At 49.9% G+C, this 27516-nt stretch overlaps 3 protein-coding genes across 4 annotated transcripts in view; 2 read left to right on the top strand and 1 right to left on the bottom strand.

The window, feature by feature from the left end:
• Positions 1 to 5605, top strand: UBXN6 (UBX domain protein 6). The gene is made up of 11 exons (XM_057386751.1): positions 1 to 207; positions 443 to 600; positions 799 to 860; positions 1007 to 1129; positions 1300 to 1397; positions 1732 to 1807; positions 1894 to 1978; positions 2153 to 2378; positions 2461 to 2591; positions 3171 to 3316; positions 4408 to 5605. Exons 1-11 carry the CDS (start codon positions 125 to 127, stop codon positions 4537 to 4539), a joined length of 1320 nt encoding a protein of 439 aa, XP_057242734.1. The 5' UTR covers positions 1 to 124; the 3' UTR covers positions 4540 to 5605.
• On the bottom strand, positions 5546 to 24382 carry CHAF1A (chromatin assembly factor 1 subunit A). The gene is made up of 15 exons (XM_057386752.1): positions 24255 to 24382; positions 23624 to 23674; positions 22699 to 23408; positions 21095 to 21151; positions 18439 to 18680; positions 16585 to 16645; positions 15770 to 15838; positions 15193 to 15416; positions 14798 to 14966; positions 14096 to 14176; positions 13923 to 14012; positions 13511 to 13772; positions 9873 to 10345; positions 7061 to 7148; positions 5546 to 5866 (listed from the first exon to the last, which is right to left on the bottom strand). Exons 2-15 carry the CDS (start codon positions 23670 to 23672, stop codon positions 5799 to 5801), a joined length of 2643 nt encoding a protein of 880 aa, XP_057242735.1. The 5' UTR covers positions 23673 to 23674; positions 24255 to 24382; the 3' UTR covers positions 5546 to 5798.
• A 723-nt stretch (positions 24383 to 25105) lies between these two features.
• Positions 25106 to 27516, top strand: part of SH3GL1 (SH3 domain containing GRB2 like 1, endophilin A2) — a 27302-nt gene continuing 24891 nt past the window's right edge. The window contains exon 1 of one of the 2 annotated variants that reach the window (XM_057386754.1): positions 25106 to 25315. In XM_057386754.1, the coding sequence (XP_057242737.1) occupies positions 25271 to 25315 (45 nt within the window). In that variant the 5' untranslated portion in view covers positions 25106 to 25270. The remainder of the gene's footprint in view (positions 25316 to 27516) is intronic. The other variant, XM_057386753.1, reaches the window with a different exon arrangement.

The raw sequence follows: 27516 nt of genomic DNA, 5'->3' as shown, positions 1-27516 counted from the left end.
TGACGGCGCGGGCGGGCCGGAAGCGCGGGGGGGGCGCGGTGGCCCCGCTCCCGTCCCGGTGCTCCCGGTGCTCCCGGCGCTCCCGGTGCTCCCCGTCCCGGCCCGGTCCCAGCCCGGCACCGCCATGCGCAAGTTCTTCCAGGAGATCAAGGCCGATCTGAAGTTCAAGACGGCGGGGCCCGGGCAGAAGCTCTCGGAGCCGTCCCGGTACGAGCTGGGGGGACCCTCCGGTAACGCCACCGCCGGTAACGCCACCGCCGGTAACGCCACCGCCGGTAACGCCACCCGCGGGCACCACCGGCCCCTCCGCCGCCGGTTCCTCCCGGGGCACGGCGGTTTCACCGGGCTGGGGCCAACCGGGGGTATCACCGGGGGTGTCACCGGCGGGTGGGTGCGCACCGAGCGCTCACCGAGCCCGTGCTCTCCGTGTTCTCCGTGCCAGGGCCCCCAAGGAGAAGCCCAAGGCCGAGGTGGCCCCGAAGCCCCGTCAGGCCCCGACGGATGAAGCGCAGAAGGCGGCGGCCGCGGCGCTGGCCCGGCTGGAGCTGAAACCCAAGGGGAAGGCGCCGTGCTCGTCGCAGGAGGCCATCAAGAACCAGGGTAGGAACGGGCTGGGGGGAAAATCGAGGATCCAACAGAGCCCGGCTGGAAAAACACCCGGCCGCGGYTCTGGTTTGGGGCTGCTCTGGTGGAAATGGGGTCACGCTCAGCCCCGGGCTGGGACGCAACACCTGGGCAGGTGTTTGYTTCCCTGGAATGTGCTGAGTCTCCGGTCGAACCGGGATTTGTGTGTTGTAGTGAAGAAAGAGCTGATGGCCGAGGCAGCTGCCAGTGAAAAGGGGCTCTCCGTGGAGGAAAAGGTGAGGGGGACACTGCCCTTCCCTACTCAGCACCCCTGGGGGCTGCTCTCCCTGTCCTGGCTGGATCTGCCAGGGTGTTTATAAACATAAATCCCCCAAAAAAACCTCCCCGTGCTCAGCCTGGTGCCTGCTTTTATCTCCTTCAGGAGCAGGAGGAGGAAGGGGCAGCTGCTCCCTCTGTTTCGGGGGTTTATTTCATCTGCCCCTTGACCGGTGATGTTGTGAGGAAAGACCAGAAGGAAAAGCACCTTCGAGAAGCCATCCARGCAGTGAGTGCTTCCCTTCTTCCTCCTCAAACTCCTTCTGTGCCCTGTAAAATCTCCCCCAGGATAATTTTTAATTTTTTACCTGTTTAACGATCTTCAACCCAACAAACAGGGAACAAATGTGCAGAGTTGGGGTCACTCCTCCCTGAGCTGTTTCTCTCCCTCTCCCCCAGTATTTCTCCGTGGACCCAGTGGCTGCTTCCATCATGGAGATCCACACCTTCAATAAGGATCGGGACAAGGTCCGGCTGTGCGTGGAGACCATGGCCAAGTGAGTGGGATGAGGGCAGCTCATCCCTTCCCAGGTGGATTTTCTTGCTGTGCTCCTGGCAAAGGCTTTTTTTTTTTTTGGAAGAAAACTGAGCTTTTGAACAATCTGATTTATCAGTTGACCTAATGGCAGCATCCTGGAAGAGCTGTTCCACTAGAAGAGGTTTGGGAGCTGCTGGTTGTTTGGTTTGGCCCCCAAACATCGATGTAGTTTATTTTCCTGGGTTTCTCAGCTTTTTTTTTAATCTGTGAAAAATCCAGTGAGGAAAAATCCTCTCTGACCTTGGAGCAGCATGTCCTGCTGCAATCCAGGCAGTGCATTTCTCTTCCTGCAGGTACCTGGATAACATCTATCTCCATCCAGAGGAGGAGAAATACCGGAAAATCAAATTGCAGAACAAGGTGTTTCAGGTGAGCTCAGACTCCTGCACTGCCCAGCCTTGCAAAGCCCTTGCTTGGAGCAAACTCCATCCAAATCCTGTCTTTTTTTTTTCCAGGAAAGGATAAGCTGCTTGGAAGGGACGCACAAATTTTTCCAGGCTGTCGGGTTTGAGACAAAAACGCTGTCTGTTCCAGAGCAAGGCAAGAACTCGGGGTGTTAATGTGGAGTCAGGGCTTTGTGGGGTGCTGGGGAGTTGGGGGAGGTTGCTGAGAGCTCCATAGAGTCTCTGAAATTGCACATTCCTTGTGGAGATGTGACATTTTCCTGGAGATCCCTGTCCCYGCCGTAAAAACAGAGCGTTTTTGTGGTTGCAGACAGCACGGAGGAGTACTACGTGCTGAAGGAGGAGATGCTGAGCAGGCTGGAGGAGCTGAAGGAGCACAAGGAGCAGCTGCTGAGCTCGGAGCCCGTGCGGGCGCAGCTGCACCGGCAGCTCACCGTGTTCCAGCCTTCGGCCTCCGGAGCTGCCGCGCGCTTCGAGCTGCCCCACGACTTCTTCAACCTCACGGCCGAGGAGCTGCGCAGGGAGCAGCGGCTCCGGTGAGCCCGTGCTGGGGTCAGGGGGTGCCTGCAGCAGCTCTGTGCCCTCTCCTCGGTGCCTACAAAGCTCTGTTCCCCGCAGGACTGAGGCGGTGGAGAAGGCGTCCATGCTGAGAACCAGGGCCATGCGCGAGAAGGAGGAGCAGAGGGAGATGAGGAAATACAACTACACCTTGCTCCGGGTGCGCTTTCCCGATGGATACATCCTGCAAGGTAAAANGGGCTCCTCAGCCCTCCTCTAGCACCTCCACAAGCTTCTGAGAATATTGATAGTGTAAGGAACTGTGTAACAGGGCGTGCTGAAGGTAAACCACACCAAAACAACATTTTGATTAACATTTCTCTGTGAACTCTTCCCTCTCCAAACCTTTCCCCCTGCTCAGGGTTGGGATTTTAAGCCAGAAAGGGAAGAATCTCAAGGCATCATTAATTAAASCCTGCTCTTCCCAGGCCTCTGGAAACAAGCTGGACTCATTAGATCAGCRTGTGACAGCAGCCTGTGTGATGTCAGACCGTACAACAGCATAAATCCTCTTCAAATCTTCCAGCAGAACTCTGCAAATCATTTCAGGCTTTCCCAGCTCTTTGTTACAGGCTGGCAGGGGCTCCCAACAATTGACWATTTTTCTTTGGGGATTCTGCTTTAATGGTTTTCAGTGAAATCAGGCTGGCTGCAGGTCAGGGAAGTCGTCGATCAAGTTGGCATCAGCAGGTGAAGCCCCACGGAAGCGACCACAAAAGGTTAGATTTTGGTTAAATGCCAGACTCTCTCCCCTTGTTTTCTCATGGCAGGGACTTTTTATGCTCGAGAATCGGTCTCTGCACTCTACAAATTTGTGAGAGAAGCCCTCAAAGAGGACTGGCTGCCCTTTGAGCTCCTGGCACCCGGAGGTGTCAAACTGACTGATGAGAACTTGGCCTTCAATGAATGTGGGTTGGTGAGTGAAAAAAACCATTGTTGGTACCTTCCAGAGCATCTTGAGGTTGTCAGAGTCTCCTATCAGAGTCTTTTGCTACTCTGAGCTGGGGGAGAAGTTTGTGCCATTTCAGAGCCCCAGGGTGTGCTCTGGCTCCTCATTTTAAGCACAAACAAGTGACTGTTTGGGAGATTTGAGGTTGGGAGAGAAGTGCAGGGTCCTCCCTCCTGGAGCAAAGTGCAGTCAGGGGCTGAATATCCACACTGGGAAAGAGGGAACGCAGCAGGGGTGAGGGAGGGTCTSAACAGAAAGCCTGAAAGGAGCTTCTTGCAGAAATCCCCCTTGTCCTTCTCAGCTGGAGCAGTTCCAGGTTTGTGAACGCCCACAGGGTGTTCTGAACTCAAGGGTACCAGGGCAAGGTTGCAGCAAGCTGGGAGTGAAGGTGTGGGACTGGCTGGGCTGTCGGATTCCTTGCCCCCTGTTCCCTGGGGTCCCTGAGGTGCCCGTCCTGTCTCTGGAGTCCCTGAGGTGCCCGTCCTGTCTCTGGGGTCCCTGAGGTGCCCATGGGGTCCCTGAGATGCCCGTCCTGTTCCCTGGGGTCCCTAAGGTGCCCGTCTTGCCTGTGGGGTCCCTGGGGTCCCTGTCCTGTCTCTGGGGTCCCTGAGGTGCCTGTGGGGTCCCCAAGGTGCCCGTCCTGCCTGTGGGGTCCCTGAGGTGCCCGTCCTGCCTCTGGGATCCCTGAGGTGCCCATGGGGTCCCTGAGGTGCCCATGGGATCCCTGAGGTGCCTGTCCTGTCTCTGGGATCCCTGAGGTGCCCGTCCTGCCTATGGGGTTCCTGAGGTGCCCATCCTGCCTCTGGAGTCCCTGAGGTGCCTGTGGGGTCCCAGAGGTGCCCGTCCTGCTTGTGGGGTCCCAGAGGTGCCCATCCTGCCTATGGAGTCCCTGAGATGCCCGTCCTGCCTGTGGGGTCCCAGAGGTGCCTGTGGGGTCCCTGAGGTGCCCATCCTGTCTGTGGGGTCCCTGAGGTGCCTGTGGGGTCCCCGAGGTGCCCGTCCTGCCTGTGGGGTCCCTGTCCTGTCTCTGGGGTCCCTGAGGTGCCTGTCCTGCCCAGGTGCCCTCGGCCTTGCTAAGCCTGGCCTGGGATGCTGCAGTCATGGCCGATGTGGAGGCAGCGGCGGCGGCGGAGGAGCAGTGCAGCGCCCTGAAAGCAGARCTGCTGGCCGGGGTGCAGACTCTCTCCTGAAATAAAGGGCACTGCTGGCCGTGCTGCTGGGGTGAGACTCTTCCCTCCTTTTCCCAAGACTGCTGCTGGAGCTCCGGGAGCTCAGAGGTGGYGTTGGTTGAGCTCTGCAGAGGGGGCTGCACCCTGCTGTCCCCTCCCAGCTCCCAGTGGCACTGAGGAGCTTTCGACACCAAATTGGAGCAGGGGCTGCCTGAGGTGGTGCCAAGGCAGAGGTGGCACTGGGGTTAGGTGCTGKTAGGCTGGAGTACCAAGCTGAGCCTGGCTGTGGGGCTGGGTTTAGGACTCAGCTTCCCTTTTTGCTTCTGTGTGCACTGTAACTCCTACTGGAGAGACCCTACTGGGGTAAAGTTATACTTAGGCTGATTAAACAGAATTATTTAAAGATCAGTTCCGATCCCAGTTCTTTCAGTTGCATTGGTGTCAGGTTTGAGATGCCAAACCAGTCCGAGCTGGGGCTGGTACTGGTGTTAGTGGGGCAGCATCACAGCCCTTGTCCCTTCACAGCTAACAGCTACTGCTGCTGCCCATGGGGGAGATAAGAAACCCCCAATAACTGACAATCCTTAAAAGAACGAACTCATAACTCACCAGCCCTATAACGTTAAAAGCCCCAACAAGTCTTGTCTGTGTTTCATCAAATCTGATGCCAATTCAGTTCTTTACACCTCAGTTTTTCTGTGGGACAGAGCCCAGCTCTGATGCAGACAGAACACTGATCATCTACCCCTGACCTGGAACTCAGCCTGTCCCAAAATAAAGAGAAACGATGCATTTTCCCTTTTTCCAAWGGTAAAGCCCTGCTGCTGTTCTCTGGAGCAAGTAAGACCACAAACAGGATGGTACAAGAGCATAAATTCATATATAATTGTACATCATTTATACCCAAGGCCACGCTGTACAACATTATCAACAGTCATTCCCCAGTGGCATCACAATAAGCTTATTCCAAAATCCCTCAAGCTACTTTTAGAGATAACTTAGATACCTTCCATTACAAAGAAGTATCAACATTTCAATAATGCTTTATTAAGGACAGATTAATATGCAGGGTTTTTTTYTTTTTTTTTTAAAAAAAAAAAAAGCTAAAAAGTTAAAACTAGAAATTTAAGCTTCCATCTGGTCTGAAGCAGAACAAAGTGCTGTCTTCTCTTTACAAGAAATGTGGAATACTTGCAAGTATCTCGGTCAAAGATACACAAGGTTTAAAATGTTCTAGCTCATTCTACATACATACAGAGGAGTTAGTAGGCATTTAAGTCTCAAACTCTATTAGATGGGCTGTCCTGGTGAGCAGCTCTTGTGCCACTGGATTCTGAAGCTGTAGAACCTGCAAAGGAAAAAATGTGTTGGTTTTGGTTTGTTTTTATCAACACCCTCATTAATCCAGTAGAATTTGACTACTTTATGTTTTATCTGTCTTAGCTGCCTGCATCTGTTGTGAGTCTCTTTTTCAACGCTATTTAAAAACTGGTTTTAATACTGGCTTCGTATTTAATATCACCAATCCCGAATAAAAAAAATCACTTCAACCATAAAAAGGATTTCCATAATCTTTTTCTCGGTGCTTTGGAGTCGGGCAGAGCCAAACAAACAGAGCTGGGTGTGTGTCAGCAGAGCTTGAGGGAGGGAAGCTGCTCAATGACATCCTCAGAACAAGAGGTGACAAACCTGAGGYGAGGTTTGCAGCTCAGAGCTGCCTAATAAGCAAAAGCAGCTTAAGATTAAAGCCAGGCTTCTGGTCCAAGCAGTGCTTTGGAGCTCAGAGAGGAAGGAGAGCTCAGATAACGCCTGGAATGGGTCAAACGCTGCAGAATTGATGTGAACGAGGCCTTATCTGGCAGAGGAGCTGCTCCACACAAAMCCCCTTTCCTTGGAGCAGCTCCATTGTGAGCAGGAAGAAAAGAGCTGGAGCTTTGGAAAGCGCAGCACGTGCTGGGTGTCAGCTCATTGATCCGTGTGATCACGTCCAAAAACCTCGGGGAGATGAAAGGAGCTGCTCCTCCTGCTCATCCCAGCAGCAGAGGGGCTTTGAAGTTGATTTTCCAAGGGGATAACTGGGACACAAACAGCAGGAATTGCTCGGATTGTGGAGAAAAGCAGCAGTTGGGATGAGCCCCTGATGTTGTTTCCTTCAATTGGCACYTTGGAGGAGGCAGCAGACAATCCAAACATCCCAGAGAGCAGCAATATTTATCAATAATTTACCACTGGATCTGCTGGCGCTGCCCTAACGCTCATTTCTGTTCCCAAAAATAATAATTAATGGGATTATATATTAGAATAATGATCAGGTAACAGTGCTGCTCATTTGCTGTTGAGGAGGAGGAGAGGAGACAGGACAGGTTGGAGAAGGCCATGAAGAGCAAAGAAACATCTTAAAAAAAAAAGTTAAAAAGCAGGAATATCTAGAATAAAATATCTAGAAAGAAAAGCAGAAAAAGGGGCAGAAAAATCTCAATTTTAGCCACATTCCTGCTCCTTTGGGGAATTGTGAGAGGCTGCTCCCCATCTCCCTTCCCACCTTTTGCTGGCTGTACATCCACAATCATGCAGTCATCATCTTCCTCATCCTCCTCAGTGTCTGCCTGAAATCCATCCATCTCTGCAGCCTTGAGGGAAAGAAAGAAAAAAAGAAAGAACAGGTGCCAGGTGTGAGAGCAGGCACGGGCTGGGCACATCTGAGGGGAGGAAAAGCAGCAATTCCCAGCTCGGGGAGTTTTTGTCACCATTTCCCAGTGACAAAAGGGTTCATCTGCAGCGGGAATGGGGCCAAGCTCTGCTCCTTCCCTCTTACACAACACCCACAGCTCCACGGTGATCTGACTGACTGCAGTTTGGGAAGGGAAATCTCTCTCCTCTCTGTTGATTTTTTTTCAGTCACAGAATTGTCAAGGTCAGCGAGTCCCCAGYRCTGCCAAGGTCACCRCTGACCCTGTCCCCAAGTGCCACATCCACASGGGCTTTGAAATTCCCTGTRCCAGGGCTGGACAGCCCTTTTGATGAAAAAATTAATTCCTTTAATTAAAGTTCCTTAATTTATCATTTACAATCWACACAAACTCCAATTGTGAGAGTCTGTTGGTTTGGTTTTTTTTTTCCCCTTCAGCTGGAACTGGAATAAAAATCCCAATCCCCATTCCCTACAAACTGTTCCAAGCCAAGAAATTTTCAATTTACATTTTTCAATTTACATTATTTTTCAATTTACATTTTTCAATTTACATTTTTCAATAAAGCCCCAGCTCTCAGATGAAACCCCTCCTACACGTGGGCAGGTGCTGCCCACTTCAGTACCCACTTTTTTTTCCTCTCCACAGCTTATGTAAGATCACCTTTACTCACACAAACCCTGGGGTGAACCTCCTGCTAAAAAAACACGTGCCAGGGTGGCATTTCTGSCAGCTCTGCCCTCCCCAGGCTCGACAGGTAGGGTGGCATCTCAATACCTGATTGAGACATCAACCATGAAAGGTTTTTTTGGTTTTTTTTTGGGGCTGTGACACCTTTGAGGGAGCTGCACCTCRCCAGCACAGCTTTAAGAAGCTTTGAAGCGTTCAGGCTGGTGATGTAATTCTCCTAAAAGCCTTTGTTTTGCTATTTCTGCCTCCCTTATAAAGCTGAATTTCCAGTGGGTGCCAAGCAGAGACTTTTATCTCTGCCTTTATTTAGTGTACAAGAAAAAAAAAAAAAAAAAACCCAAGCAGATGGAGTTTGGGGGCTGAACAGCTTCTCACAAGTCTCTGATCTCTATCAATACCTGAATGCTGAGCTTTTTCAGCAGAAAAGCCAAAAAAGCCAAGAATAAATTGGGAAGGCAAAGCATAAAAAGCATCAAAAGCCTCAGCTGTGGTCCATAGGAAGGGGGTGGAACRARATGAGCTTTAAGGTCCCTCCYAACCCCAAATWTTCTGGGTTTTTTTTTCCTAACCTGGTGCACAGGGTATGAGGAATAAATCCACTGATGGGGATTTCAAACCCTGCACTGCCTGTGGGATTGGGAGAAAAAAAAAGCTGATAAACCCAAGGTTCAGCTCCTAAATTGGGATATTTTGGAGTGCCAGGAGAAGGGGRAATGGCTCCCCACTGGCAGAGGGMAGGGCTGGRTGGGATATTGGGAAGGAATTGTTCCYTKGGAGGGTGGTGACCCTGGCACAGRGTGCCCAGAGCAGCTGTGGTCATGCCCAGAGCATCCAGGGTCATTTTGGACAGGGTTTGGATCACCCTGGGATGGTGGGATCTGTCCCTGCCCATGGCACTGGATGGGATTTAGGATCCCTCCCAACCCAAACCAGKCTGSAATTCCATCATCCCATTTTTCARCCATGATTTGGCCRCCCTRAAAAGCAGAAACAACAACAAGAAAACCACAACAAAGCTCCCAAGCACCGACCACTGCAATTCCACCTCATTTTATCCCTATGAATTATTACATTTAAAAATGTAATATAAATCATTACATTTTAAGCTCTCGAAAATTCAGCTTTATGTGTGTCAGGATGAACTGGAGACTTTTACAGGTTGTTCTGGGGTGAGTTGCAGCACTCAGGAATCACATTTAACACATTCACATGGGACTGCTGTAAATCAGCAGCTCAGGCCGTGCATCCGGCACCCATCAAAACCTGCACAGCAGCTCCACACAGCTGGAAAACCAAGGCCAGGCAGACACTCCAACTATTCACAGCCTGGATGTGACTGCTGCCAAATAGAGAATGGAGGAATGGCAGGAGAGCAGCGTTTCCAGTGGAACTGAGAGCCCAAGCTGTGGGYACACAAAGGGAATCCATCTCTTTAGGGACATCGTTCCCTTCCTTTCCCCCACAAAAAGAATCATCTTRATGCTTTAGGATTTTYAGTTTCTCTATTTTCACATCTCTGTAGTCTCGTACTTCTCCAGTGTGCAGGATTAAAGATGTTATTGTCCCATCTTTAGACAAAACAATTCCTCCCTGGGCCTGAAACTCAAGGACACTTCASTGCTCAAGGCACTAAAATATGGAAACAACAGAGATTTGTGGGGAGTAAATTTTGGGTGGTTGACATCACCAMCTGAAGGTGCCATTGGAGAACTGAGGGCAATTATAAAAGGTGAAAATCTTGTGACTTAGGGTGAATTTTGGGTGCAGCCTTATRAGAAAGCTTTGTCTGCCCTCAGTGTACCAGCAGGCCTGGATTAAATTTGTCTGCTTTATTCTGCTCAATTTGCCTGGCCTCTGTTTCAGGTGAGCTTTGTTTTTTGGCATCAGCCTGGTGTGGAGGGCAAAAGGCTGAGCTGGGGGGCAACCAACACCCCCAACCCCATTCCCAAAACACCCCAGCAMCCATCAACTCACCTGCTCCGCATCCCGAGGTCTCTTCATGAACTTGGTGATGGACATGCTGTGGGTGGCCTTCCTCTTGGCTGCCAGGGGTGTTGGCARTGCCACAGCCACGCCTGGCACGGTGCCCACCTCCTCCTTGCCAGCACAGGGCACTTGGGTGACATAATTCCACTGGCAGGGGACRGGCAGGTGCTCCCGGCCGAAGCTGCGCAGAACCTCGGCGTGCACGTACCAGCACATCCTGAACTCGGGCCTCTTCTCGTACACAGAGTTCTCAGAAATGATCCTCTTGAGCCGAGCTTTGGAGGGGACCCCTCCATCCTCGGGGGTTGCTCCAGGGGTGTGGGGTCGTGGGGGGCTCCCGTCGCTGCCATCGGTCCCCGAAACGCTGAGCAGTCCCTGGCGGCAGCACTCCTGGAACTCCTGGATGATCACCTTGCTCCCGTGCACGTTGCCGTGCAGCAGCGGCAGGAGGTGGCCCAGGACTGTGGGGAAACAAGGGGGAATTGGTTAAAAATTGGGGAAGCCAAAACTGGATGTGCAGCAGCAGCAGGAGGTGGCCCAGGACTGTGAGGAACAGAGGGAAATGGGTTAAAAATTGGGGAAGCCAAAATTGGATGTGTAGCAGCAGCAGGAGGTGGCCCAGGACTGTGAGGAACAGAGGGAAATGGGTTAAAAATTGGGGAAGGCTAAACTCCTGGATGATCACCTTGCTCCCGTGCACGTTGCCGTGCAGCAGCGGCAGGAGGTGGCCCAGGACTGTGGGAAGCAAGGAAAAGTTGGTTAAAATTTGGGGAAGCCTAAAGTCCTGGATGATCACTTTGCTCCTGTGCACATGGCTGTGCAGCAGCAGCAGGAGGTGGCCCAAGACTAGAGAGAGCAAAGGGGAATTGGTTAAAAGTTGGGGAAGCCTAAACTCCTGGATGTGCAGCAGTGGCAGGAGGTGGCCCAGGATTGTGAGAAACAAGGAAAAATTGGTTAAAATTTGGGAAAGCCTGAACTCCTGGATGATCACTTGGTTCCCGTGCACGTTGCCGTGCAGCAGCGGCAGGAGGTGGCCCAGGACTGCGGGGAGCAAAGGAAAATTGGTTAAATGTTGGCAAAACCTAAATTTCTCGATGTGCAGCAGCAGGAGGAGGTGGCCCAAGACTAGAGAGAGCAAAGGGGAATTGGTTAAAAGTTGGGGAAACCTAAATTTCTAGATGTATAGCAGCAGCAGGAGGTGGTCCAGGACTGTGGGAACAAAGGGGAAATTGGTTAAAAATTGGGGAAGGCAAAATTGGATGTGCAGCAGCGGCAGGAGGTGGTCAAGGACTGCAGGGAGCAAAGGGAAATTGGTTAAAAGTTAGGGAAGCCTGAATTTCTGGATGTGCAGCAGCAGGAGGTGGCCCAGGACCATGGGAAGCAAGGAGGAATTGGTTAAAAGTTGGGAAAACCTAAATTTCTGGACCTGCAGCAGCAGCAGGAGGTGGCCCAGGACCATGGGAAGTGAAGGGGGAACTCATTAAAAGTTGGGGAAACCTAAATTTCTGGATTTGCAGCAGTGGCAGGAGGTGGTCCAGGACTGCAGGAAGTAAGGAGGAATTGGTTAAATGTTGGGGAAACCTAAATTTCTGGATGTACAGCAGCAGGAGGTGGCCCAGGATTGTGGGGAACAAAGGGAAATGGGTTAAAAATTGGGGAAGGCAAAATTGGATGTGCAGCAGCGGCAGGAGGTGGCCCAGGACCGTGGGAAGCGAAGGGGGAACTCATTAAAAGTTGGGGAAACCTAAATTTTGGATGTGCAGCAGTGGCAGGAGGTGGCCCAGAACTGTGGGAAACAGAGGGAAATTGGTTAAAAGTTGGGGAAGCCTAAACTGAATTTGCAGCAGTGGCAGGAGGTGGTCCAAGACTAGAGAGAGCAAAGGGAAATTGGTTAAAATTGGAGAATTCTGAATTTCTGAATGTGCAGCAGTGGCAGGAGATGGCCCAAGACTGCGGGGAACAAAGGGGAATCATTTAAAAACTGGGGAAGCCTGAACTCCTGGATGTGCAGCAGGGATAAGAGGGGGCCCAGGATTGTGGGAAACAAGGAAAAATTGGTTAAAATTTGGGGAAGCCTGAACTCCTGGATGATCACCTTGCTCCCGTGCACGTTGCCGTGCAGCAGCGGCAGGAGGTGGCCCAGGACTGTGGGGAACAGAGGGGAATTGGTTAAATGTTGGGGAAGCCTGAATTCCCAGGTGGGAAACGAAGGGGAATTGGTTAAAAATTGGGGAAACTTAAATTTCTGGATGTACAGCAGCAGCAGGAGGTGGTCAAGGACTGCAGGGAACAGAGGGAAATTGGTTAAAATTTGGGGAAGGCTAAATTTCTGGACCTGCAGCAGCAGGAGGTGGCCCAGGACCGTGGAAAGCGAAGGAGGAACTCATTAAAAGTTGGGAAAACCTAAATTTCTGGATGTACAGCAGCAGCAGGAGGTGGCCCAGGATTGTGGGGAACAAAGGGAAATTGGTTAAAATTTGGGGAAGCCAAAATTGGATGTGTAGCAGTGGCAGGAGGTGGCCCAGGACTGTGGGAAGCAAGGAGGAATTGGTTAAATGCTGGGGAAACCTAAATTTCTGGACCTGCAGCAGCAGCAGGCCCAGGATTGTGGGAAACAAGGAAAAATTGGTTAAAAGTTGGGGAAGCCTGAACTCCTGGATGATCACCTTGCTCCCGTGCACGTTGCCGTGCAGCAGCGGCAGGAGGTGGCCCAGGACTGTGGGGAAACAAAGGGAAAATTGGTTAAAATTTGGGGAAACCTAAACTGAATTTGCAGCAGTGGCAGGAGCTGGTCCAAGACTAGAGAGAGCAAGGGGGAATTGGTTAAAAGTTGGGAAAACCTAAATTTCTGGACCTGCAGCAGCAGCAGGAGGTGGCCCAGGACTGCAGGGAGCAAAGTGAAATTAGTTAAAAATTGGGGAAACCTAAATTTCTGGATGAACACCAGCAGCAGCAGGAGGTGGCCCAAGACTGCGGGGAACAAAGGGAATTGGTTAAAATTTGAGGAAGCCTAAATCAGCACAACCACTCCAGAGTGGGGAAAAGAGGCTGGGATGGAATTTAGAGAAGTTAAACCCAAAATCACTTCATTGGATTGTCCTTGGASGTGTCCAAGGTCAGGTTGGATGGGGATGGAGCACCTTGGGACAGTGGRAGGTGTCCCTGCCCRTGGCAGGATGGGCTTTAAGCTCCTCCCAACCCAAACCACTCTGGRATTCTAAAATTGTGACAGCAGCTAAATTTTATCTGGAATAACAATGACACTTTGGAGTGAAATCCTCACCCCATTTGTGTGAGTTGTTCATGTCCTTGTACTCATCAGGTGTAGGAGAAGCTCAGAACTGGGAGAACCAACACACAAACCAAACCCTCTCCCCCAAAAAATGAACAGGCTCAAGCTCATCTGAAATCTGAGCTTGCTCAAGTCAGGTTGGCTTTATTTCCTAGATTGCCCAGAGCAAGAGTTTTTGGAGAGGCAAAGCCAGAAATCTCCTTTCCAAGAGCTCTCAGAGATTCCTCRGATTCCAGACTTGTCAGAAACAGCTCATTGTGAATCCAACCCTCAGCAATTCCCTTCTCCCCCCAAAACTGAACACAACAGCTCTGTTTAACCCTTCAGTTCTTACTTTGCTGATCYTTTGCTCGTTTTTTGCTGCATTTCTGTGTCTGCTGCTCTTCCTCTGCCACGGGAGGCTCCAGCACACAGGCTGTGAACTGCTGGAGAATCTTCAGGTCTGAGCTGGTGCTGCTGTCCTGTGCTGCCCATTCCCAGACACAGCCAATCTTCACAGGCTGCAGGACATGGAATCTCTTGCCTTTTGCTATCAGCTCATCCCATTCCTTGGCTTTCAGTTTCTGCCGAACTTTCTGGTTCTCTGGATCACATTCCTGCAGCCACGGGAGAGAAAAGACTCATTAAATCCACACCAGGATAAAAAAAAAAGAGTTTTTTAACATCATTTTGCCTCAATCACTTTTCTTCCCCTGCCAATATTGACATGACACAGTTCACTGGAAACTCAGGAACAGCCAGCTCACCTCTGTCACACCTTCATCTTCAGATAGGTACCCATGGGGTACAAAAAACCCATCGTCCTCATCTTCATCCTCTCCCTCCTCTTCATCATCCTGCAAATAAAACAGATCAGGAATCACACTGCCAAGTGCAAAGAGCTCCCAAATTTTTTATTTTCAGCATGCAGGATCCTCACCTCCTCACTGTGAGAGAGGCTTTCTCCAGGCTCTTCCTCTTCCCACTCTTCATCACTGTCCACCTCRTAGTCCAGCAGTTTCTGCAAGAAAACCCCAAGATTCCATTTCTGCTCATCCTTTGAGAGCTCCACACAAAACCCAGTTTGGAATTTCACAGCTGAGGGAATGCACAGAAAGCTCAGGGTGAAAGGAATGAGAGGGAGATGGCTTTAAAAACAAATTATGGAGTTTGCTGGTACAGAAGGTTAGATATTGATAGGTGAAAGGAGTAGTGAGTAAATTMTACAGGAATTCCATTAATTGACACAGAATTACTCACTCCAAGCAGTGCTAAATCCCTGGATTTAGAGAAAAACAACAGAAACAAAGAATAAAAAAAAAGAGGAGGGATGTACATGAGGTGGGGGTCTGTATTAGGTGATTCAAGAAGTTTGTACCCCTCAAGTATTTCAGTCAATGGGAAAAAAGAGAAGAAATGCAGTCGGAAAATTGGGATAAAAAGGAGAATGCACTCTCTAAAAATTGGAGAGACTCCATGGAAATGTCCCACGGCCTCTCCCTTTATTTGAATAAAGTCACAGGACTCCTCTGTCTCCTTTTCAAACATAAACCTCTGGTGTTTGTGAATTAAATTTCCTAACAGAGYTGGCCAAGCACATTCATTTTCAGAGCATAACAAGCAAAGGAGCCGAGGTGCTTACGGTGTCCTTGGACCAGGGATTCCTGGCACGGATCAGGGAGGTTCTCTTGTTCCAGGTACCCCAGTAGGCAGGACGGTGATTTTCACTGAACTGCAGCAGCTTCATCCTGCCAAATTTCTCCCTCTCAGGGACACCATCAGGTTGGCAGCTGTCCACCACCACCACGTCACTGGGGACAAAGGGACAAGATGGTTTGGAACAGCTCCAGCCTTCCCTTCTCTCCAATCACCCCCCAAAACCCTTTAATTTCATTAATTTTCATTTAATTTCATTAAATTTCATTTAATTTCATTAAATTTCATTAATTTTCATTTAATTTCATTAAATTTCATTAATTTTCATTTAATTTCATTTTAAAAAAACCACACAAAATGAGCCCTCAAACCCAAACTGACCTGTTGATACTGTCACTGCTGTCATTGACCAAAGTGGGCCCTGTTTTTCGTGGTTTACGACGTTTTAGATCCATCAGGAAGGAAAARTCACCATTTTGGGCGTGCAGGAGTTTATCCAGCTGCTCCAGATAATCTGGATCCAGGGCAACACGRCTGAGAGGGGCTAAAACCATGTTCTCCTTGATTTCAAAAGGAGCAAACTTCCCACAGGAGCCAGCAAGAGTCTGGAATATCAAGGGAGGGATGTCAGGGTTTGGATACCTGGGAAGGAGCTGCAGGTCTGAGGTGAAGATTTAGATTAAGTGAAGATTAAGGTTAAGCCTTTCCTATGCAAGATTTCAGCAAATCTTCCAGGTAATCTTTACAGACAGTGCAGAAAACAGAGCTGAGAGTTTTACTGAACCAACCAAAATTCTCTGCAGTCTCTGCTCTGGTTTTTTTCTTAAAATCCTTTACAATTTGAGAGTGGGAAATTTAGAAAAATTAATGCTTTGTCCACCTAAGCAGCCCAAAGGGGTGGGTGAGAAGGAAATCAGGGAATTTGTTAGAAAAAAAAMCCCAAAACACAATCCCTCACCTTCGGGGCTTGKGGAGTCTTTGGTTTCTGGAAGAACCTGGTGATTTCTGCTTTTTGGGCGTTCAGGCGCTGAAATGAGAACCCAGAMACAAAATATCAGCACAGAGACACAAAAAGCTTTGGGATTCACAAAAAAATTGAATTTCAAATGCAAAATTTAGGCAACACCAGCTCCTGGGAGTGAAGGAAAACATTTCTTGTGTCCCCTGACATAGCCAGGGGACAGTTCACTGGTGGGCATTGAGGAACACACAGAGAAAACTCTTGAGGGTAAAAAAAAAACCCAAAAATTTTGAGGGCAAAAAAACCACCAAAAATCTTGAGGGTAAAAGAAAACCCCAAAACTCTTGACGGAAAAAAAACCTCCAAAACTCTTGAGGGTAAAAAAAAAAAAAACAAACCCAAAAGTCTTGAGGGTAAAAAAAAACCACCAACACTCTTGAGAGTAAAAAAACCCCAAAAGTCTTGAGGGTAAAAAAAGCCCAAACTCTTGAGGGTAAAAAAAAAACCCCAAAACTCTTGAGGGTAAAAAAACCACCAAAACTCTTGAGGGTAAAAAAAAACCCAAAACTCTTGAGGGTAAAAAAACCCCAAAACTTTTGAGGGTAAAAAAACCTCCAAAACTCTTGAGGGTAAAAAAAAAAAAACCCAAAACTTCTGAGGGTAAAAAAAAACCACAACCAAAACTCTTGAGCGTAAAAAAAAACCAAAACCCAGCAGGTCAGAGGGGACAGATTCCATCCCAAGTGGCATCACCAACACCATTTCACCCCAGTAAAATTTATAACCAAGCCAAGGTAAAAACAAAATTTTACCTTTTCCTCCTCCTTTAACCGTTTCTCCTCCTCTTTCTTTCTCTTCTCCTCGAGTTTTGCCCTTGAAAACAAAGACAAATTGTCACACACCAGGAAGGATTTATTTGCACTGAGAAAGGGATGGGAAACTCAAAACCCTGATCCAGACCCCTCCAAAAGGACAATTTGGCACTCCAGCCAAGCACCACGCTTGGTTTAGAGCAGAGAAGATTTTGTTCATTCCTTSCAGAGCAAATATTGACCCATTTCAGCCACAAAATGTCAAAAGGCTGCCTCAGGTTTCCCTCAGCACCAGGAAATGGATGGGATTGTGAACCATGGGGAATTTCATCAGCAAACAGGGCCCAGAATGAAGTGCACAGCAGAGGTGACAGAGGTGACAGAGGTGACAGAGGGCAGGAGGGGAAGGCATTTCTGGGATGGGGCAGCATTTTAAACCCTCCCTGGCACCCCAAATTGTGCTCCTGCAACATTTCAAACCCTCCCTGTGACCCCAGATTTCTGCAGAATTTCAAACCCTCCCTGTGACCCCAAACTGGTGCTGCTGCAGCATTTCAAACCTTCCCTGTGACCCCAAATTGGTGAAGCATTTCAAACCCTCCCTGTGACCCCAGACTGGTGCTCCTGCAGCATTTCAAACCCTCTCTGTGACCCCAAACTGGGGCTGCTGCAGCATTTCAAATCTTCCCTGTGACCCCAAATTGGTGCTGCTGCAGCATTTCAAACCCTCCTTGTGACTCCACATTGGTGCTGCTGCAGCATTTCAAACCTTCCCTGTGACCCCAAATTGGTGAAGCATTTAAAATCCTTCCTGTGACCCCAGATTGGTGCTGCTGCAGCATTTCAAATCCTCCCTGTGACCCCAAATTGGTGAAGCATTTCAAACCCTCCCTGGGACCCCAGATTTCTGCAGCATTTCAAATCCTCCCTGTGACCCCACATTGGAGCTCCTGCAGAATTTCAAACCTTCCCTGTGACCCCACATTGGTGCTGCTGGAGCATTTCAAATCCTCCCTGTGACCCCAGATTTCTGCAGCATTTCAAACCTTCCCTGTGACCCCAAATTGTGCTCCTGCAACATTTCAAACCCTCCCTGTGACCCCAGATTTCTGCAGAATTTCAAACCCTCTCTGTGACCCCAAATTGGTGCTGCTGCAGCATTTCAAATCTTCCCTGTGACCACAAATTGGTGAAGCATTTAAAATCCTTCCTGTGACCCCAGATTGGTGCTGCTGCAGCATTTCAAATCTTCCCTGTGACCCCAAATTGGAGCTCCTGCAGAATTTCAAACCTTCCCTGTGACCCCATATTGGTGAAGCATTTCAAACCCTCCCTGTGACCCCAGATTTCTGCAGCATTTCAAACCCTGCCTGTGACCCCAAATTGGTGCTGATGCAGAATTTCAAACCCTCCCTTTGACCCCAGATTTCTGCATTTCAAACCCTCCCTGTGACCCCAGATTTCTGCATTTTAAACCCTCCCTCTGACCTCAGATTCCTGCAGCATTTCAAACCCTCCCTGTGACCCCAAATTGGTGAAGCATTTCAAGCTCTCCCTGTAACCCCACATTGGTGCTGCAGAATTTCAAACCCTCCCTGTGACCCCAAATTGTGCTCCTGCAGCGTTTCAAACCCTCCCTGTGACCCCAAATTTGGTGAAATTCTGCTCCTGCTGCATTTCAAACCCTCCCTGGGACCCCAAATTGGTGCTGCTGCAGAATTTCAAACCCTCCCTGTGACCCCAGACTGGTGCTCCTGCAGCATTTCAAACCCCAAATTGGTGCTGCTGCACAATTTCAGCCTCTGGAGGGTTGGGAAAGGCAGGCAGGGGATGGAAAGCAGCCCAGGCACTCACTCCAAAGCCTCCTGCCTCTCCTTGCGCTTCTCCTCCTTCACTCGCAGCTTCTCAGCTTTTTCCTTCTCTTCCTTTTCTTTCTTTTCCCTCCTTTCTTTCTCTTTCAACTCCTTCTCTTCCTCTTTTCTCTTCTTGGCCTCYTCCTTGGCTCGTTCTTTTGCAGCTTTTGCTTCTTCCTTCAGCCTCCCCTTCTCCTCCCTCTCTGCTTGAAGCTTTTGGAGTTTGTCAGCTCGTTCCTGGTCCTGGGGCACAAAGGGGACAATCAGGGAATGGCTTTTGGGGCACCAAAACCCCAATTAAAATCAAAATTTTGTTCATTCAAAGAGGAAATCAACCCCACACGATGCATCACAAAATATCCCAAAAGATATTTTGGGAAGAACCCACATTATTCCCAAAAATGAGGTGGRAGCACATCCCAGTGCCTTGGGAACTCAGGAAATTGTGCTTTTGGGGCACCAAAACTCCAATTAAAATCAGAATTTTGCACCTTCAAAGAGGAAATTAAACCCACCCAATGCTCCACCTGCAGCATCACAAAATATCCCAAAAGATATTTTGGGAAGGACCCACATTATTCCCAAAAATGAGGTGGAAGCACATCCCAGTGCCTCAGGAACTCAGCAAATTCCACTCTCATGGCACCAAAACCCACATTAAAATCAGAATTTTGTGCCTTCAAAGAAGAAATCAAACCCACCCAAAGCTCCACCTGCAGAACCACAAAATATCCCAGAAGGTATTTTAGGAAGGACCCACATTATTCCCAAAAATGTGGTGGGAGCACATCCACAGCTCCCCAGTGCTTCAGGAACTCAGGAAATTCCACTCTCATGGCATCAAAACCCACATTAAAATCAGAATTTTACTCATTCAAAAAGGAAATTGAACCCACCCAAAGCTCCACCTGCAGAACCAAAAAATATCCCAAAGAATATTTTGGGAAGGACCCACATTATTCCCAAAAACGAGCTAGGAGCACATCCCAGTACCTTGGGAACTCAGCAAATTCCACTCTCATGGCATCAAAACCCACATTAAAATCAGAATTTTGCTCCTTCAAAGAAGAAATCAAACCCACCCAAAGCTCCACCTGCAGCATCACAAAATATCCCAAAGAACATTTTGGGAAGGTCCCACATTATTCCCAAAAATGAGCTGGGAGCACATCCCAGTGCCTCAGGAACAAACCAGCTGTGCTGCCTCTCTGAAAGCTTTAATTATTCTTTTCCCTTAGCCAAAAATAAAAAAAAAAAGGTGCTTGCATTTCTCTGAGCTTTGTATTGAGTCATCTTCATTATCACKGTAGCATTAGGGGAAAATGAGATGGGAATTAAAAAATTGTAATTATTGCTGTATTTAACAGGAGATTTCAGATTGTTTTCAAAATATTTCGCCCTGAGCCAAGCTTTGGTGCCATCACAGGGAGGCAGTGATGCCACTTTTTACAAGTGAATTTATGCTGATTTTACACCATAAATTCTGATTTTTTAATTATTAAAAAATATTTCAATGATCCTCATGGGTCACTCCCAAAGTGGGATCTCAGGGAATAACTGAGGCTCCAAATTGTGGAGCTTATTCTTTGTTTTATTCCATTTTAGATCATCCAATTTGYTCAAGGAGCACTCTGTGAACAGCAGGGAGAAGATTTTATTGGATTTGCTGCCTTTTGTGGTGTTTTCTCCCAAAACAACTCCAATTCTCACCACGCCTCTGCTGACACAAAGGAGAAAAATGCCAAATTTAAGAGTTTTCAGTGTCACAGGCACCGGTGATATCACCAGRAAAGGAGGATTCTCCTCCTCCCTGGGAATATTTTCACTTTTCTTTTATTGATTTCACTCTCTCCTTGTCAACATCGAGGCTTCCTGAGCAGTTTCACAACACAAAATAACTACAGAAAAGCCACCAAGAGCCAAAYGGTGCCAATGGCAAGGAAACAACACTGTCAGCCTGAGTCATGAAATGAGCTGACAGCTCTGCTTCAYTCTCAGCAGCATTTTTAGCTTCTTTTCTCCTTTCTCCCTCACATTTTTGCTATTTTTGAGGTAGTTATAGAAAGGAGGAAAACAACAGATTGGGATTTTATATGGGGGCGCTGGGTACAACTTATATAAAACATGTGAAGTTTATAAACAAGGCACTGAGAGATACAATTATATTCCCAAGGGTAGATAAAACAACCCCCAAAAAAGCCCTTTCAGCCAGAAATGACTGCTGGAAATTCCAGGGGATCCTTCAGCCTCCTGGATATCCAGAATTCCATGATTGACAGCAAAAATTAGGGAGCTGCATCCAAGGAAACAGAAYCTGGAGCTTGAGCATTCCCAGTGGTGGTACCCAGTGGTGACACCCTGGAGGAAGGCAAAATGCCCCAATTTTCTTTGTGTTTTAATAAAAACAGATTTAAAATTTTGGGCCTGAAACGTTCCCAATCTCCTCCTAAAGTGCACCAAATGAACCCACAGTTTTGGGAGGAGCAAAGCATTTTAACTGCCTGTGTTAAAGTTTTTCATTCAAGTTTTTCGTTAAAGTTTTTCATTAAAGTTTTTCATTAAACACCAAAAAAAGATGCTCCAGGTGGGCTGAGGTAAAAGGCAAAGGGTTTTGGCTGCTGCTCAGGTGAGGTTTGTGTGTCAGGGAAATGCCTTACTCTTTGCAATCTCAGCTTCTCCTTCTCTGCCGAGCTCCTGTGGAATTTCTGAGGTACCTGGAACGACAAAAATGGGAATTTTAGAGGAGATCTTGAGCATTCCAGGGGAGCAGGAATGAGGACACAYCTCAGGCATATCCAATCTCCCCATTTCCATTTCCAGTGCTCCTGTTCCCATGAAATCCTCACATTACCACATTTGCATAAAAAACCCCTCAGGAACATCCAGGAGAGCTGCTCTGAACCACGAGGGACATTTAAATATGGCAAAGTCACTTCCTTCCAGTTACATTTGGGTTTTTTTTGTTTGTTTTTTTTTTTACCCACTTATCCTGCTGTGATATTTAGGAATAACTTTATAAATTCAAGGATTGTTTTCTGTATTTTAACACTGTTTCTTGTCATCAGTCTGCTTGATCTTCCACCAGTGTCAGCTCACTAAAATCTAAACAGGGTATTTTTCTCATTTATTTTTTATTTATGGGGAAAAAAAAATAGTTATTTTCTGCTTAAGATCATTGTTTATAGACTGGTTAAAGGCCTCATTTGTCAATATTTCAGCACTCTCAGATCTCCCCTCCTCCTCCTGCCATTCACAGCATCACATTTAAACTGTGATTAACAGGCTAACACATCCCAACTGCTTTATTTTCTATATTTATCTGATMTAAAACAAGAATTCTGTCATGTGGGGGCTTCAATTCCTCAGAGCTGTTTCCTCCCAGGAAAACAAACCCGTCAGGACTCTCATTTTGGGGAGCAGCACACAAGCAAGGAAATATTGGATTATATTGGGGTGTTTTTGTTGTTCTGCCACACTGAAAATATTTCATGCCTGCTTGAGTGTGTCTGTTTATTTTAGGGGTGGGAGATTGGGAGTTTTYACAGAGGAGGAATTGATCATTTGATAAAACACAGCAAAAGGAGCAGGAGAACCACACCCACGGTGCTTCGGCCACCTGAGCGGATTCTCTGTCAAAACTGCCCCAAAAATCAGAATATTTGGGGTTTCTGGTTGAAGCAGARCTGCTAAAATGGAACTTTGGTGATAATAAACAACCTCAGCCAGGGTTTTTTTCATGGAATCCCAGAATATTTGGGTTGGGAGGGATTTTAAATCCCATCCAGTGCCATGGCAGGGACATTTCCACYACCTCAGGGTGCTCCAAGCCCTGTCCAACCCTGGACAATTCCAGGGATGAGGCATCCACAGCTTTTTTTGGGAAATCTGTGCCAGAGCTTTTCCGTGGTAGCTGCAGAAATTCAGAGCTGGAAAAGCATCTGCACTGCCTGTACTGGGGGAACATCCTCACAGGAATTGCAGCAGGAGAGACAGAGCTTGGAAAGCAGCACCTAAAGGACAAAACTGTCGGAGATTTGGAACTCTCTGTTACCAAAACATCAAATCCCAAAGTGGGCATTTCATTAAAAAAAATGTAAACACAGCAGCAGCTCAGAAGCAGGCAGGATAAAATCCTTTAAAGATTCCAAAGGGCAATAATTCAGTTATTAATCAACACCCCTCTGCTGCTCTGTGTCCCACTCACCCCCTTCCCCATAAACCAAAAATTGCAAAATTTGAKGCCAAAAGAGAGCAGCCCCACCTTCCTGGCAGGTGTGGAGGCAGCCAAAGGACTCGTGTTCCTCTTGGATTCTGCCACCAGCTGCACCTCGGGCGAGCTCCCTGAGCTCAGTGAGGAATTGCTCAGTCCTGAGTCCCCCTCGTGAGATGATTCCATGGCCTCGTTGTCTGACGTTTCCAGAGAAACCACGGGTGGTGATTTTCCACTCATGATRTCCTCCAGCAGCACCACAGGCACCTTCCCCTCAAAAAGCACATCCTTCAGTTCGTTTGTGCTGCCTCCCAAATCCTCCCGTGCCTCAGAAGTCTCTGTGGGGTCATTTTTTGGGATGCTCTGTGAGGAATTTGGGCAGCTGGACGGTTTTAGTTCTGTCCCGTTGGTTACAGCAGCTCTGGAATCCAGATCAGCCCGGTCTGTGCTGTCCCCAAATCCATGGGCAGAGTCCTGAGGAGGGTCAGGAACAACCCCAGGGTCGTTTGTGTCACCTCCCGAGGTTTTCTGGATAAAATGGTCTAAGGGACCCTTTCCATTGACGAGTTTTGGAGTTAAATTCCCATCTGAGCCCAGCTGGCAGTCGTTCTCCACATTGTCCAGGGAGGCACCGGAGGCATCCARGGAGGGATCCTTGCTGGGAACAAAAGCACTCGGGGAGCTCTTGACTTTTTTGACTTCTGAATCCACATCGAATTTTTCCTTTGGCACGGGATTGAGGCGCTTGAAGGGCAACCGAGCTGCAACGACAACACCATTTAGTCACAGGAAAGGGGGAACCACCATCCAAATATTTTATTCATTTTGAAACATAAGATTTCAGACAAGCCACTTAGGGATGGTTTAATCACAGCCAAGCCAATGTATTTCAYAAAATCAGGTCTGAAATGTTTTTAGCATTAAAAACATTAATTAAATGCGTTAAAGYAGTGCTGGAGGAGAGACAGTGCCTTACCTTGGACAAGCTTCCGTGGAGGAACAGCAGCTTTGTCTCTGCACTCCATGGCTACGGGAGAAAACAACAAATCAACACCTGGGTTATGTTCCCAACGAGCTGGGACAGCTGAGGCAGAGCCCAGCAGCTCTCCCAGGGATGGGGAGGGAGGATAAAAGGGTCCCACTGTCACCCTAAAGGAACCTGGAGCCACAGTGTCCCCCTCGCTGGGGTGGCAGGAATGTCCCCAAGGAGCCTGGGCCTGCACCCAACGAGATGTGAGGAGGAAATTCCTCCCYGTGAGGGCGGTCAAGCCCTRGCACAGGGTGCCCAGAGCAGCTGAGGCTGTCCCTGGATCCCTGGCAGTGCCCAARGCYGGGTTRAACRGGGCTTGGAGCWCYCTGGGMCAGTGYAAGGTGTCCCTACCATGGCAGRGGCGCGATGGGATGGCCTTTAAGACACCTCCCCACCCAAACCGATCTATAACCCCACCACCGAAGCTGCAGGGCGGGCCCGGGCCCAGCCTCGGGGCGCGGCGGCAGCTCCGGCGCCTCCTTTGTTACCCCAGGCAGGCCCCGCGCACCCCGCGGCCCAACCGCCGCCGGAAACACCTCTCTCCCCGGCCGTACCGCATCCCCAAGCTCTGCCCTACCTGTCCCGGCGGCCGGCGCGGCTGAGCGGCCGTCCCGGGCGGCGGTGGCCGAACCCGACACGGCCCGGCCCGCGCARCCCCCGCCGCTCCCGGGCCCGTCCCGCTCGTACTTGGCGGGAGCCGGGGCGACCCCGCGTCCCGCGCCGCTGATTGGCGGAGAGCGCCCCACGTGACCCGCCCGTTCACGCGTCTCGCTTTCCGATTGGCTGAGGCAGCGGGCGGCGGTGATTGGCTAAGGTGGGTGTCAATCWGGCGCGATTCGGGCGGTGATTGGGTGGGTTTGTGGAGGGACGGCGGGGCGCCGTGGGGTTCTTGTGCTTGGACCGGAGGCTCGGCCGCTCGGTCTTTCCTGCCGGGGCGGTGGCAGGCCGGATCGGTCTTTCCGTAGCACCGGGAGGAGTGGGCGGAGCCACCACCGCCGCACGCCGCGCCACTGAGGGCCCCGAGCCAACGCGCGAAATGGCGGCGGAGCCAGCGGCCAATTAGCGCCCGCCGCTGAGACGCGCAGGCGCAGACGTTGCCGCGAGGAATGCTGGGAGTTGTAGTTTTCCATTGAAAGCGGCGATCGCCTCTTTTTTACCCCCCCGAGCTATGGCGGGGGGTCCCTGCCTGGCTGTCCCCGTGTCGCACACGCGGTCCGTGCTGCGTCTCGCAGGAGAAAGGCGCGGCTGCGGCACCGTCAGTCTCCAACACGAGAGAATGCAATGTCCCAATGTGTCGGGATAGTCGCCCATCCCGACTATCGCGACACCGCGGTTCCGCCAGGCCGCCAGGGGGCGCGCTGTCACCGCGCGGCGCTCCGGCCGCTCCTCTCGGTGGTTGGTGGCGGCCGGGGGCGGGCCCGGGCGGCGGCGGAAGCGGCGGCGGCGGGGACGGGGACGGGCCGGGCCGGGCTGGGACGGGCGGAGCGTCCTGAGGATCTCGAAGCTCCCGCCGCCCCCGCAAACCCAAGTCCCGCCGCCCGCAGCCACCGGGGCCCCCGCCGCCACCGGGCCAGGCACCGGCGCACCGGCACCATGTCGGTGGCGGGGCTGAAGAAGCAGTTCTACAAAGCGACCCAGGTGAGACACCGGCACCCCGCGCCCGTTCCCTCCTCCGTTATTCTCCGGAGAGGCCGTTCTTCCCTCACCGGTTGGGAGAACCCCGGCGGAGCCCGATGGCCGCCGTTTTCCCCTCACGGCATCACCGGGGACATCCCCCGGTGTCCCCATCTCGTCGATCTCCCGGTTCTCCGTGTTCCCTTTCCCGGTGATCCCGGAGCTGTGTGGGGTCCGGGTTGGGGGTCCCGTTCTCCCGGTTGGGCTGTGGAAGGGACGCGCTGAGGGAAATCCTCCACCGGGGACCGGGTGACACCGTGAGGGTCCCGCTCGCGTTTTGGGGTTTTTTCCCCCTTTTTAAAACCCGTCCGCACAACCGGGACKGATCAGCCCCACAACGGGCGGGATGGCCTTGGAAATGCGGAAATTTCTCCGGGATTACCGGAGAAAATCCCCGGTTTTCCGGTATTACCGGAGCTGCAGCCCGACCTCGGGAAGMTCCCGCTTCCTGCGGAGCAAATGGAACCGGGAGAGATTCGGGAATTCAGGGGGTCTGGAGGGATCCCAGGAGATGGGGAAAAGCTGGGGAATGTCGGAAAAATCTCGGGGATTTCAGCCAGGATTGAGGCCGTCGTTTAACGGGAGTTTTTTTTGGGGTGTCTTTGGGGCTCTTCGCCCTGAATTCCCCATCCCTGGATGCATCCAAGGCCGGGCCAGAACAGCCTGGAATAGTGGAATGGGATAATCTTTAGGATTTCTTCCAACCCGAACCTTTCTGGCCTCAAGCAGGGTTYATAAACCCCTTTTTCTCACCCTCAAATGAGGGATGACCATTCCCAACCCCCCCGAGCAGAATTATCCTCCCCACCATTTCCTGTGAAGAGTTGGGATGTTTTTTTAATGCATTTTGGGACCGATTCAGGAATCACAAATCCCCCCTCTGCTGCTGCTTTCCTGCCCCTGTTTTAAATTTCRGATAAATTTGGCACAGGTCATGTTTTCCATCCCCGATTTTAAACCCTTTCAGCTCATCCCACCCCTGTGCACGACGTGTGTCGCCTCCTTCCTCGGCTCTCTTTTCCCAAATCCATTTTATTTACCCAGCAAAGCAAAATAACAAATTCCMGAAGTCATCCCCCACCCCCTTTCACGCTAAACCCATCGTGGGTTTTTTTTTTTTTTACAACTTCCACGGGGAAAAGTCGTGCTGGGAGCTCAGTGTGGGAGGATTTTGCCAGCCTGGATGTGCCAGGAGGTGAAAACCCCTCGGTGATTCAGGACTAATGTTTTCCTAAACCCAAAAATATCATTTTAAACCCCCAATTAAACAGTTTTTTTGGAGGAATTTTAAATTCTTCCAGAGGTGCTGCCACCCTCTTCARTGCTCTGGGGACAGGGACAGAGGTGTCTGTGATGTGGAGATGCTCTGAGCGGAAATTGGGAGTCACTGGTTCCAGTTTGGCTTTTTTTTTTTTGTCTTTTCCTCCCCTTCCTTCCCTTTCCYCATTTTCTTCCCTTCTCCCCTTCCTTCCCTTTTCCCCCTCTGGTCCCACTCAGCTTTTGGCTGAAGGAGGGGAGAATTAGTTATTTTTTGGCTGCCTTAAAACCATCATCCTCTGCCAAAACCCAACATGTGGAAGATCTTTCCTCAAACGTTACGTTTTGTTCCACGTCTGTCCTTAATTGAAGGCAAACAGAGCCAAGAGTGGGGTCTGTAGTGACCCCAGAGGGTTTGGGATCTCTTTTTGGGATTTTGAGGSAGCAGGGTTTGGCTCGTGGGCTTCATCCTTGTGATTCCTCCAAGCCCACGTCTCCCTTGGGTGAGGCAGCGAGGCGCCCACACGCAAGAGAGAGTCTGGAGTATCCTGAAAAAAAAAAATAAATAATAAAAATTCCGAGTCGTGCTGGCAAATGCTGCAGATGGGGAGCAGCTCTGAGTGTGTCCAGAACAGGTTCTGCCTGTTCGTGGCAAAATGTTCTCTAAAAAAAAATAAAAAAGTAAAGAAAGCTGGAGAAAACATTCTGAGGAAGGAGGAGAAACAGTGGTAGCTTGGAGCTGGGAACGGCTGGTCCAAGGTTTCATCCAGTCGGGAATTTTCATCCAGGGACYTTCTGRTGTAGAAACAGCTTCGTTTGCACCSTTTGGGTTTTGTACAAACTGACAGAAATCCTAAAATCGTGCAAATCTTCCCAGCCGGTGGGCAGGGGAGGCTGCTCTTGCTGGG

This window comes from Malurus melanocephalus, unplaced genomic scaffold, assembly GCF_030028575.1.
Source record: "Malurus melanocephalus ecotype Western Australia unplaced genomic scaffold, MMel_1.1 scaffold_1046, whole genome shotgun sequence".
In the NCBI taxonomy this organism is placed as follows: Eukaryota; Metazoa; Chordata; class Aves; order Passeriformes; family Maluridae; genus Malurus; species Malurus melanocephalus.
The sequence above is the reverse complement of the archived record's forward strand: the minus strand, read 5'-3'. Positions and strand labels throughout refer to the sequence as shown.